At 38.7% G+C, this 13,710-nt stretch overlaps 1 protein-coding gene across 5 annotated transcripts in view; it reads left to right on the top strand.

The window, feature by feature from the left end:
* KBTBD12 (kelch repeat and BTB domain containing 12) overlaps positions 1–13,710 on the top strand; it is a 105,264-nt gene that overhangs the window by 69,451 nt on the left and 22,103 nt on the right. For all 5 annotated transcript variants that reach the window (XM_037803177.1, XM_037803182.1, XM_037803164.1 and 2 more), the window contains one exon: positions 1,621–1,818. In XM_037803177.1, coding sequence (XP_037659105.1) covers positions 1,621–1,818 — 198 coding nt within the window. The remainder of the gene's footprint in view (positions 1–1,620; positions 1,819–13,710) is intronic.

Below are 13,710 nucleotides of genomic sequence, written 5' to 3'. Positions count from 1 at the left end.
AGACTTTTCCTCCAGAATGTCCTCTTCATCACCTCTTCTGCCTGGCATAAGCCCCAACTGTGGTGAAAATAAGCTGTTACCAACAAACTTCTTGGATAAATTGAGCACTTACTGTGTGGCAGGGACTATGAAAAACTAAAGAATTATATTAAAGAATGACCTTTGCCATCAATGAGCTTACAGTACATCCATGTGGACAGACAGGGAAAGCGTGAGGAGTTAAATTTCTTATTCATTCCAGAAATACAATGGGTCAGGGCACTGTGCCTGGTACTGGGGGCTGGAGACTGTAGTGAACAAGATAGGAAAACAGATACAGTCTGACTAGTGCAGTGATGGGTAGAGTGTTAAATAATGGTGATAAAAGAAATGCCATGAGACAGTGTCTGGTTAATTCCCCAGTGATAAATAGCATAAAGCTGCTATTGGTTTGGATTTTGATGTTGCTGTGAACAATATCCAAATACCAGAAAACATTCCTCAATGAGTATTCTGGGACCCTGTCTACATGACACAGAGCTGGTTTAGCCGGAGGCCAGCTCTGTAAAGTCTTTTGGGTTCTTCAAGAAGTTGAGGCAACAGGACTGGATGGAATTAGGTCATTGATGAAATGAGTGTCTGTAAGGAAAGGAATGTCTCTCCTTCCTTGGAATTCACCTCAGTCTTGGGAAATATCCTTTAGGTCAGGAAGTAGTGGCCCTGACCTTTAAGACATTTCATTTTGGGACTTAGGAGGGGAGAACAAAAAGCCTACAAATTTGAGTTTCTCATTACATGGATTAGAGATTCTTATACAGTTACTTTTCCCATGGAGGTTTTGCATAAAGTCATAATTATGTAAACGATATTTCTGTTACTTCTTACAATCTCTCTTGACTTCTGAATCTAATTTGTCATGATGCCTTCTATTCTGTTTCTTTGTATGCATGGCCCCTTCTACCCCATTAATTTTCTTGAGAGCAGGAAACAACGCCTTATACTCCTTATCACTTTAGTACATTGCCTTGCATATAATAGACACTCATTGAATATCTGTTGAATGAATATATTGTACAAAATGGAGGATGCACTGGACATTTGGGTTTGAGACCTTTCTTTGACCCCAAACCTAAAATTTTGTCAAAGAATGTCCCTTCCCTAATTGGGAAAGATGTTTGCAACTTAGGAAAAAAAAGGGAGAGAGGGTGTGGATGTTGAAGGATGGTAAGGACATATCCCTAACCAGGCAGATCAGCAAAATAATTCCTAACCATCAACAGGTAGACAGATGTCAGAGTCCCTCACATTCAAACCTGAAATGTTTATTTTAAAGGGATGCTCATTCTTTGGACCACTGTTGGATATTTTAGACTATAAGGCCTCTAGTGGAACCAGCCTCATGTATAAGTCCAAACGGAGGGAACACGAGCAGTTAGGAATAAGAATGGCATTACATTTGGCTATGGAGCAACTAGTAGACAACACTATTGCTTAGAAATTATCTTAGAGGTAGCACCATGCAATAAAGAGGAAAGTCAAAGGCCCATAAACTTGTGATACATACCATGGCAGGGAGGGGTTGTTATCCACGATGGACTTTCCGTCCTTGCTCATCTCATTTCTGTTCATCATTCTCTATAGGTGGAATTGGCTGCGAAGGTCAAGACAAGGGTCAGGTTCGAAAATGTCTTGATGCTGTGGAGATCTACAACCCTGATGGGGACTTTTGGAGAGAGGGCCCTCCCATGCCAAGTCCTCTCCTCTCCCTGCGAACCAATTCTACTAATGCAGGAGCAGTGGACGGGAAGCTCTATGTCTGCGGGGGATTCCATGGAGCAGGTATTGATCCAGTTTGAAATGCTTTGTAACCTCTTTTGGTATTGATTTTGACCCCTCTTAACTAACCCAGTTACCAATAAATAGCCTGAGAGCAATGTGAGACTGGCAAAAGCATGGACGTCAGAGTTTGGTGATCCTGATCAACTCACCAAACCTAGGCTGTTGTAAGAATTAAGTGAGATCTAGTTTATAATGCATCTGGCACATAGCAGACGCTCAATAAATGTTGGTTGAATATGAAGAGAAGAGAACCAGGAGAGGGAAGGCTTGTGCCTGATTGTAGGACTAAAGGAGGAGAGGTTTAAAAATGTGAAGAATAGGTGGGGACAGATAAAATGACCAGAAGCATTGGATTGTATGTGTCCTTCTTGAGCAAGAGATTCTGCCCTTCAGAAAACTCTTTTATTCTCACCCCACTAAAACTACCTGAAATAATTGCTTTAAAGCATTTCTAAAATCATACCTAACCTAATGAATATGTTTATTATTAAACTTAGTTTCCATGTTTTTAATTGTACCGTCATTACATTCTACAGTATGGATTCATAATTTTTTATGTAACGGAGATTTTTAAATACGCATAAATTTCCTAAGCAAAAGTCTCCAAAGTCTTATTAGTTGCATTAGTAAATAAGGCAGAATGCAGTTATATTAAACATAGCTAACTGTTTAATTCTAACATGACTGATAGGAACACTATGCTAGTACATACCCATGAAAAACATGCCTCAAGAGCACTTATGTTTTGGAAAAACACCAGGTTAAAGTCAAGCTGACACTGCAGCAAAGCAGAGCTTTTTTATATGTCTACCTTCATTTGCAAGCTCGTGTAATAATGTAAATTAAAAATAAAGTTTCCATTATGAATTAAAAGATACTTAGGAGATACATGAACCAAATGCAATGGATGGACCATATTTTGGCTCTTGATTCAAAGAAGATATAAATGTTATGTAAAAAGACATATTTCAGATTATCTGGGAAATTTGAATATGGACTGGGGTATTAAATGATATTAAGGAATTGTTCTTTCTGTTAAGGTTAATAATGGCATTGTGGTTTTATATAAAAAAGCAAGAAAAATTTTAAAGTCCTTAACAATTAGAGGTTGTTTAAAAGTGTATATGGTTGAAAATTAAATGTTGTCTGAAATTTGCTTTAACTCACTCCAGCAAGAATAAATAGGGCTAGAATAGATTTTTAAAGATTGGCATAATTTTGATAATTATTAAAGCTAGATGGTAAGTGAGTAGGGCTTTATTTTACTGCTTTTGTTTATGCTTTGAAATTTTCCATAATAAAAAGGTCTAATTTTTTTTCTATTTTTGTTCTTTCAGAGAATTTTCCAAAGTTTTTTTAAACTGTTTTAATGTCTTTTATGTCAGACATCACATGCCATTCTTGTGTGAAGGTAGTTATCTATCATAGTAGCAAAAAACCTGGCACAACAAGGAGGCCTAGTAAGTAATCCTTGTTCAAGATCTCTGGGTAAGAAGGGACATGAGTCAGGAGAGAGATCTCAGGTGCTGGACCCGCTCACCACTCACCCACTAGGGCTCCCCACAGGCCATGCCCTCCGTTCTCTGATGTTTGACTCTCTCTTGACCAGAAAAGGACAGAAAATACAGGGGTAGCCTCAGGACCTTCACAGATATGGGTGATAATTAGTGTCTAAGGATCTAGAGCAGTTCTAGTTTGCCTTATTTCTTTATCGTATCTTTCTTTGTATAATATTGAGTCAGAGAATTGATATTCTCCAGTTTTTCATACCATAAGCCAGCCTCTCTTCCTGGGACTATAATGGACTGAAGATGCTTTCAGCCAGAGGGAAGGGAATCTACTAGATAAGCTCTTAATTATTTGGTTCTAAAATTTTAGATTGTCTGGAATTAGCTAAATGAATCATCACTGGGGTTTTATACAAAATAGAATAATTGTATAATAGTGTGCCCATTATGAACTAGAGATCTCACCATCAGACCTAAAAACAGGCACTGAATTTTCTCTCCTTTGGGACACAGACCTACTTTTCCTATTTGTATATACAGAAAACCATAGTCAAGAAGTTAATCTCTTTTAAATCTATTTAATTAATTAAATAAATATGCATTGACATATACTTTGTACATTTGGATATAATCTTGAGATATTAACATTGATGGGGAGGACAGATGCATAACCATGTAATGAAGTAATTTGTTTTTGGTTAAAATAATAGATTGAACACCTCTATTTCCTCCTCAAAGCCCACTAAAATGATAGTAAATAAAATGAACCTAGTAAGAGAAAGAGAAGACAAAAGAAGACTACTGCAACAAAGTTGTGAAAGCTGGAAAGCAGATGAATGAGTTGTAATTAACTAGACTGAAAAAGTTCAATCCTAAACTGACGACAGGAAAAGCAAAAAAAATCAACCTGATTTATACCACAGATCCCCAGATAGGCTCAGGAATTGGCCACAACATGTAACTCTGGAAGTGGTAATGAAAGTGATACTGAAAACATGAAGACTGAAAGACAGGAAGATTTCTAAATCTCTTGCCCTATTCTCAGCCTCTCCTCTAATCCCCACAAAAACAAAAGTTGAGGGCAGCAGTTGAAGTCAGGAGTCCAGGACTAAAATCAAGGGGATTAAATGAAAATTTGCATAGTGAATATTGAATTCCCCAGCTTTCTCCCCTCCCTGGGTCCCAGAATGTTGGCATACCTTTTCTGAGGTACATAACAGCTTCAAACCACCACAATTAGTCACCAGGGAAATGCAAATCAAAACCACAATGAGAAGAATCAAAAAGTCAGATAATAACAAGTATTGACAAGGATTATAGAAATTGGAATCCTCAATCTACTGCCAGTGAGAATGTAAAATGGTACATACACCTCCTTTGGAAAACAGACTGGCAATTTCTCAAATGCTTAAACGTAGAGCTATTTGATCCATCAATTCCACCCCTTGGAGTATGAAAACATATCCACACAAAAACTTGTACATGAATGTTCATAGCAGCAGTTCATAATAGCTAAAAATGTCCATCAGCTGATGAATGAATAAACAAAAGATGGCATACACACACTTACACTTACACTCACACATACATACACACAATGGAATATTATTCAGACATAAAAAGGAACCAAGTACTGATACATGCTACAACATGGATGAACCTTAGAAACATTATCCTTAATTAAAGAATAATTAATAATAACAGAAGCCACATGTTATTATATGGTTCCATGTATATGAAATGTCCAAAATAGGCAAAGCTGTAGAGATAGAAAGTAGATTAGTGGTTGCCAGGGGCTGGGGAAGTGGGGAGTGGCTACTAATAGGTATGGGATTTCTTTTCGAGGTGATGAAATGTTCTGAAATTAGATATTGGTGATGGTTGCACAATTCAGTGAATATATTAAAAACCATTGAACACTTTGAAAAGGTGAGTTTATGCTATATGCATTTTATCGTAATACAGCTGTTATTTAAAAAGTCAGAACCCTTACCTCTCTTTCCCCGCACTGTGATCAGCTTCTGTGTTTGACACTAATGAGGAGTGTGCATAGAGGTAGGTAGGTTCTTTGAGTTGAGGCAAATATGGCCCATTACAAGGACAAAAAGTTAACTTTCCTGAGATAAAGAGGGAAGACAGTGGTGGCAAGTGATTTGCTTCCAGAGAGTTCAGCAGGCTCCCTGCTTGCAAAATTCCCACTTTGGCTCTTGCCCCAGCTGCTGACTCTCTGAGACTCAGCAGCATCTTCCTTCTAGGCTCTGGTTTTAGTCTGTTTCCTCCTAACTTTCTGATACAGGATCCTCTCACCTCACACTACAGTAGCCCTTTGGCATGTACATTTTTCTGCAATTTGCAGCTACTCTTCTTTTCCTCCTAGGGTTACATGGGAACTTTGGATTTCTTGCACAGGCTGAAGGAGCAGGGGAGACCTGCTGTATCTCGATTTTCTGATATTTGGAGGCTGTCCAGGTGGAATGGGGTCGGAGCAGAGAGATTGCTCCCAGATTTCCAGCATGACTCCCCTCTGCTTTCAGTTCCCCAACAACCACGCTGAGCCATTTCCACTATCTTCCCTGGCTAACTTCTAGGGTTTCCAGACAACATTTTTACCTCAGTCATCTCCTCCAAATCTTTCCCTTCTCTACCCAAGACTGGAAATGTTCTCCACTTCCATTTTCTTTCTGGCAAGAACTTCCCTTAAATCATCCTTCTGTTTTCCTCACATCCAGCCTTGTGTCCCAGCCTTAAAGGTGGAAAGGCTGCAGAGAATAAACCCAAATTATCAAAAAGTAAAAATGCATTGGAAGTATTTTTTTTTAATCTCAGTAACAAATATAAAATAAAACTGACAGCCTACAGCTACCTGGTGTTTATTCTGTACTAGGTGCTTGTCTTGGTTTGCCAGGACTGCTGTAACAAATACTATGACTGTTTGACTTAAACAACAGGAATTTATTGTCTCACAGTTTGAGATGCTGCAAGTTCAAAATTGAGGTTTTTGGCGGGTTGTGCTTTCTCTGAAGTCTGTGGTGTTCTGGTGGTGCTTTGCCAGCAATCCATAACTTGATCTCTCCTCTTGTCACATGGCTGCCTGTCTCCTTCTGTCTCTTCCTCAGTCCTCCCTCCATGTCAGAATTTCCTGTGCTTATAAGGACTCTGGTCCTATTGAATTAAGTCCCACCCTTTCATTTGGACTCATCATAACAAGATCTTTGAGATCCCATTTACAAATGAGTTCACACTCACAGGACTGAAAGGGTTAAGACTAGAATATGTCTTTGTGGGGAACATGATTCAGTTCATAAAGGGACTGTTCTTAGCACTTCACATGAGTTCATTCATTTACTTCTCACAACAGCCTGTGAGGTAGTTACTTTCCTTTAGTTTATAGGTGCAGAAACTGAAGCCACCTGAAGAGGTCACACAGAGGGTAAATGTTAAATCTGGGCTTCAACCCCTGATAGTCTGGACCTGAAGTTTATTTGTGGAACCAGTAAGCTAATTATAATTGATTAAAACCCATTTTTAAATTATAATTAAATTATTATTTAATTGAATAATAATTATAATTGATTGAAACCCATTGAATAAAAATAGTGCCAACTAATTAATGTGGAAGAAATGATAGAAGGATAGATAAAATCATCTTTTTATAACTCCTAATATAATAATTGGTTCAGACAAAAATCATCAATGTGTGCTGAAATCATTGGTTGAAAGATTATGAAGAAGAGGATATTCAAATGGCACCAAAGTATTATCCAACGGATCACACACTAATCACAAAAAGAAAAAATATGGTTTGTTACAATGGATGGTCACCATTGTAACAAATAATCAAATCGTCTTTAATAATAAGACAATTTTATATTTGCTTCCTGTGTGATAAAGTATGAGGTATTCTTTCCCCCCCCTTCCTGCCAAAAAATAAGTTTAGCTTGTAGCAAATCAAGCCTCTAGACTTAATGTCTAGTTTATAAGAAATCCAAAGGATAGAGTAACAAGTTAAATGACCCTATGAGGAAATAAACAGACATATCCAGAATGTGGGGCATTATGCAAGAAAACTGACCCACACTCTTCAAAAAATTGTCTTGAAAAAAAAAAAAGTGGGGACTATTCTAAATTAAAAGAGTCAAGAAAGACAAAGCAACCAAGTATAATGTGTGAACTTTTATTGGATTGGATTCTTGTTCGAAAAGAAAATCTATGTAAGACTTTTGGACAATTGGAAAAATTGGAATATGGACAGTGTTTTCGATGTTACATGAAAGTTCTTTGGGTGATGAGGTGCAAAAACAGCCAGCCAGCTGAGAATGCATGGACAGGCAGCTTTGTTGGATCAAAGGCCTGGAGGGGGAGGGAAAGAATGAGGGTGGCAGAGGAGCAGGCTGGGCTTACCTAACCTAGGCTCCTGCGAGGGTCCGTGGAGCAGGGATGGGGGAGAAGAATACATGTGGGTCCCAGGATCTTGCCCTTACTGTGACCCAGAAGGGAGGTTTATAGGCTTCCTATGAATACTGGGGATTGAAACTATCAAACTATACTGTGCAAAAAGCAGCAGCAGCACAGGCCATTTGGAGAAGCTTAAAGCAGCTTCTTATCATCCAAGCCATATGGAAATAGAGGCCTTGCTAATATATTATGCAGCATAAAAGGAAAGAAGCAGCAAGGAACCTTTTGGAGATGCAGCAGCAGGGGCTATTTGGAGAAGTTAGGGGCAGCTCTTATCATCCCAAACCATATAGAGGTGTAGGCCTTGCTAAAATTGCAATTATGCCCAGGACAGAGCTAACTGAGGTAGTCTCTCAAAATGAAAACTTAAGACCAAGCCATGCAGGATGACAAAGCACCGAATATAATTTCTTTTATCCCATTACAACTATATACTGATAAATGTGTCAATTCAACAAGAAGATATAAAATTATAAATATATATGCACCTAACAGCAGGGCCCCAAAATGCTTGAAGCAAATGTTGACAGATTAATAGTAGAAGACTTCACTATACTACTTTCAATAATAGATAATGGACTGATCTAGCCATAAGATCAATAAGGAAAAAGGAGACTTGAATAGTACTATAAACCAACCATATCTAATGGACATATATAGAACATTTCACCCAACAGCAGAAGAATACACATTCTTCTCTAAGGAGCATGGATCATTCTCCAAGATAGCGTATATGTTAGGTCATAAAACAAGTCTCAATAAATTCAAAAATATTGAAATCATACACGGTATCTTCTCCAACAACAATGAAATCAAGCTAGAATTCAATAACAGAGGGAGAACTGGAAACGTTACAAATATGTGGAAATTAAACAATGCACTTTTAAGCAAAAAATGGGTCAAAGAAGAAATCAGAAAGGAAATTAGGAAATATCTTGAGGTGAATGAAAATGAAAAGACAACATGCCAAAACACATGGAATGTATCAAAGGGAGTGCTGAGAAGGAATTTATAGCTCTAAATTCTTATATTTAAAAAAAAGAAGGATTTCAAATCAGAGACCTAACCTAACATGGAGGATCTAAAAAAAGAAGAGCCAACTAAACCCAAAGCAAGCAGAAAGAATGAAATAACAAAGATTAGAGTGGATATAAATGAAATAGAAAATAAAAACAATAGAGTGTCAATGAGACCAAAAGATGGTGTTTTGAAAAGATCAGTAAAATCAAACTCTTAGCTAGACTGACAAAGAAAAAAAAGACAGAGGACATAAATAAGTAATATCAGAAATTGGGGGTGGGGGGGAGACATTATTACGAACCACACATAAATAAAAAGGATCTTAAGATGATACTATGAACAACTGTATGCTGACAACTTAGTTAACCTAGGTGAAATGGAAAAAATCCTAGAAATACACAAACAACTTACACTGACTCAAGAAGAAATAGAAGAGAGGACTTTCGGAAGAGGGCAGTTAGGAGAGACAGGGCAAAAAAACACCTCCCTGAAAAATACTAGATAAAAGCCAGAAAGTGATCCAGAACACCAGTTCCAGCGATGCACCAGGTGGACAGGGTCTGCTAAATCCACAGGGACCGTGCACTTGGTGAAGCCTGGAGTCTGTGTTCTAAAACAAGTGAGTAAGCCTGCTGGATATTCGGCCGCCACGCTGCAGTGTGGGGAAACCGTGGGTTGGCATTTGGAGTCGGACTGGTTCTTTTTTAAAAACCCAAAAGCGGCTGTAGATACAGCAGCGAGAACCGCACAGTGAAGCACAACAGGAATGGCGTCTCCACAACCTGTGGGTATGCCTCAATATCTGGTGTGGACGATAGCCTTTCACGCACCCACTGCTAACTGTCTCAGAGCAAGGAAGGCAGAGGTTAGCCAAAAGGGGAAAAAACCACACCCCTTAAAGCCATCTTCCCATCAGGCTGGGAATGCTCCTGCCCAGCACCAGTGCCACTGCCCAGAGCCACGCCAAAAAACCCAGTGCAACGAGAGGTGTTTCCAGCGATACGCACACACACCACAATATTGGCAATAGCCTTTCGCACACCCACAGCTAATTGTCCTGGAGCTAGGAAGGCAGAGCTGTACAAAAGGGGGGAAATTAACACACCCCATACAGCCATCCTTTCAGCAGGCTGGGAACGCCCCTACCCGGCCCTGCGGCCCAGAACTTCCCTTTAGGGATAGTGCACACTTGTGAGGTAGCACAGCCTTCCCTCAGCAGAGGCCCTAGGAGGGCACAGCTTGGAAGAGGGACCGACTCGGAAGTTCCAGGGACCATACGCCAGTACCAAGAACTTGTGGGTCAGCAGCAGAGACAAACAGTGGCAAGACTGAACTGAAGGCTTAGACTCTTGCAACAGCCTTAAACCTCCAGGAACACCTGGGAGGTTTGATTAAAGCCACCCTCCCTCCCTAACCGCTCAGACACACACCCCACATTCAGGGCACATGGCACCAATTACACATGCAAACTTGGTGCACCAATTGGACCCCCACAAGAATCAGACCCCCACACACCACAAATCAAAGTTGGGGAGAACTGTTTTGAGGGGAATAGGTGGCTTGCGGGTGCCACATGCTGGTTAGTTAGAGAAAGTGTACACCACCAAGCTATAGATCTGACAAATTAGAGATAAGTCTTTGAATTAGCCTGCATATCCTAAAAGAATCCTATCAAGTAAAGCAAATGCCAAGAGGCCAAAAACAACAGAAAATTTTAAAGCATATGAAGAACCCAGATGATATGGATAACCCAAACCCAAACACCCAAATCAAAAGATCAGAGGAGACACAGTACTTGGAGCAATTAATCAAGGAACTAAAGACAAACAACAAGAGCATGGCACAGGATATAAAGGACATGAAGAAGACACTAGAAGAGCATAAAGAAGAAATTGCAAGAGTAAATTAAAAAAAAGATGATCATATGGAAATAAAAGAAACTGTTGACCAAATTAAAAAGATTCTGGATACTCATGGTACAAGACTAGAAGAAGCTGTACAACAAATCAGCGACCTCGAGGATGACAGAACAGAAAATGAAAGAACAAAAGAAAGAATGGGGAAAAAATCAGAAAAATCAAAATGGACCTCAGGGATATGATAGACAATATAAAATGTCCAAATATAATACCCATTGATGTCCCAGAAGGGGAAGAGAAGGGTAAAGGTCTAGAAAGTGTATTCAAAGAAATTGTTGGGGAAAACTTCCCAAACCTTCTACAAAACATAAATACACAAAGCATAAATGCACAGTGAACTCCATATAGAATAAATCCAAATAAACCCACTCCAAGACATATTCTGATCACACTGTCAAATACTGAAGAGAAGGAGCAAGTTCTGAAAGCAGCAAGAGAAAAGCAATTCACCACTTACAAAGGAAACAGCATAAGACTAAGTAGTGACTACTCAGCAGCCACCATGGGGGCAAAAAGGCGGTGGCATGACATATTTAAAATTCTGAGAGAGAAAAATTGCCAATGAAGAATTCTTTATCCAGCAAAGCTCTCCTTCAAATTTGAGGGAGAGCTTAAATTTTTCACAGACAAACAAATACTGAGAGATTTTGGTAATAAGAGACCTGCCCTACTTGAGATACTAAAGGAAGCCCTATCGACAGAGAAACAAAGAAAGGAGAGAGAGAGAGATGGAGAAAGTTTCAGTACTAAAGAGATTCAGTATTGGTTCATTAAAGGACAATAAGAGAGAGCAGGACAAAATATATGACAAACATAAACCAAAGGATAGGATGGCTGATTCAAGAAATGCCTTCACAGTAATAACATTGAATGTATATGGATTAAACTCCCCAATTAAAAGATATAGGTTAGCAGAAGGGATCAAAAAAAATGAACCATCAATATGTTGCATACAAGAGACTCATCTTAGACACGGGGACACAAAGAAATTGAAAGTGAAAGGATGGAAAAAATATTTCATGCAAGCTACAGCCAAAAGAGAGCAGGAGTAGCAATATTAATCTCAGATATAATAGACTTTAAATGAAAGGATGTTATGAGAGAAAAAAGAAGGCCACTACATACTAATAAAAGGGGCAATTCAACAAGAAGAAATAACAATCATAAATGTTTATACACCCAATCATGGTGCCACAAATACATGAGACAAATACTGGCAAAACTAAAGGAAGCAATTGATGTTTCCACAATAATTGTGGGAGACTCCAACACATCACTCTCTCCTATAGGTGATCAGCCAGACAGAAGACCAGTAAGGAAATTGAAAACTTAAACAATCTGATAAATGAATTTGATTTAACAGACATATATAGAACATTACATCCCAAATCACCAGGATACACATTCTTCTCTAGTACTCAGAACTTTCTCCAAAATAGACCATATGCTGGGACATAAAACAAGCCTCAATAAATTTAAAAAAATTGAAATTATTCAAAGCACATTCTCTGATCACAGTGGAATACAATTAGAAATCAATAACCATCAGAGACTAGAAAATTCACAGATACCTGGAGGTTAAACAACACACTCCTGAACAATCAGTGGGTTAAAGAAGAAATAGCAAGATAAATTGCTAAATATACAGAAACAAATGAAAATGAAAACACAACGTATCAAAACCTATGGGACGCAGCAAAAGCGGTACTGAGGGGGAAATTTATAGCACTAAATGCATACATCAAAAAGGAAGAAAGAGCTAAAATCAAAGAACTAATGGAGAAACTGAAGAAGCTAGAAAATGAACAGCAAACTAATCCTAAACCGAGTAGAAGAAAAGACATAACAAGGATTAAAGCAGAAATAAATGACATAGAGAACAAAAAAAAAAAAAATAGAATAAATAACACCAAGAGTTGGTTCTTTGAGAGGCTCAACAAGATTGACAAGCCCCTAGCTAGACTGACAAAATCAAAAAAGAGAGAAGACCCATATAAACAAAGTAATGAATGAGAAAGGTGACGTAACTGCAGATCCCGAAGAAATTTAAAAAATTATAAGAGGATACTATGAACGACTCTATGCCAACAAACTGGATAATGTAGAGGAAATGGATGATTTCCCGGAAACATATGAACAACATAGACTGACCAGGGAAGAAATAGAAGACCTCAACCAACCCATCACAAGCAAAGAGATCCAATCAGTCATCAAAAATCTTCCCACAAATAAATGCCCAGGGCCAGATGGCTTCACAGGGGAATTCTACCAAACTTTCCAGAAAGAACTGACACCAATCTTACTCAAACTCTTTCAAAACATTGAAGAAAATGGAACACTACCTAACTCATTTTATGAAGCTAACATCAATCTAATACCAAAACCAGGCAAAGATGCTACAAAAAAGGAAAACTACCGGCCAATCTCCCTAATGAATATAGATGCAAAAATCCTCAACAAAATACTTGCAAATCGAATCCAAAGACACATTTAAAAAATAATACACCATGACCAATTGGGGTTCATTCCAGGCATGCAAGGATGGTTCAACGTAAGAAAATCAATCAGTTTATTACAACACATTAACAAATCAAAAGAGAAAAATCAAATGATCATCTCAATAGATGCTGAAAAAGCATTCAGCAAAATTCAAAATCCCACCCAAGTGACCTCTTGACTCCATTTGAAATCCCTCAGCCACTGAAGCTTTATTTCGTTTCATTTTGCATCCCCCTTTTGGTCAAGAAGATGCTCTCAATCCCAGGATGCTGGATCCAGATTCATTCCCGGGAGTCATATCCTGCGTTGCCAGGGAGTTACACCCTTGGGAGTCAGGTCCCACGTATGGGGGAGGGCAGTGAGATCACCTACCAAGGTGGCTTAGTTAGAGAGAGAGTGGCCAATTGATTTTTGATAAGGGTTCCAAGTCCACTCACTGGGGAAATAATAGTCTCTTCAACAAGTGATACTGGGAAAACTAGATATTCATA

The sequence above is a fragment of the Choloepus didactylus genome, chromosome 1 (assembly GCF_015220235.1).
Source record: "Choloepus didactylus isolate mChoDid1 chromosome 1, mChoDid1.pri, whole genome shotgun sequence".
Taxonomy (NCBI): Eukaryota; Metazoa; Chordata; class Mammalia; order Pilosa; family Megalonychidae; genus Choloepus; species Choloepus didactylus.
The sequence above is the reverse complement of the archived record's forward strand: the minus strand, read 5'-3'. Positions and strand labels throughout refer to the sequence as shown.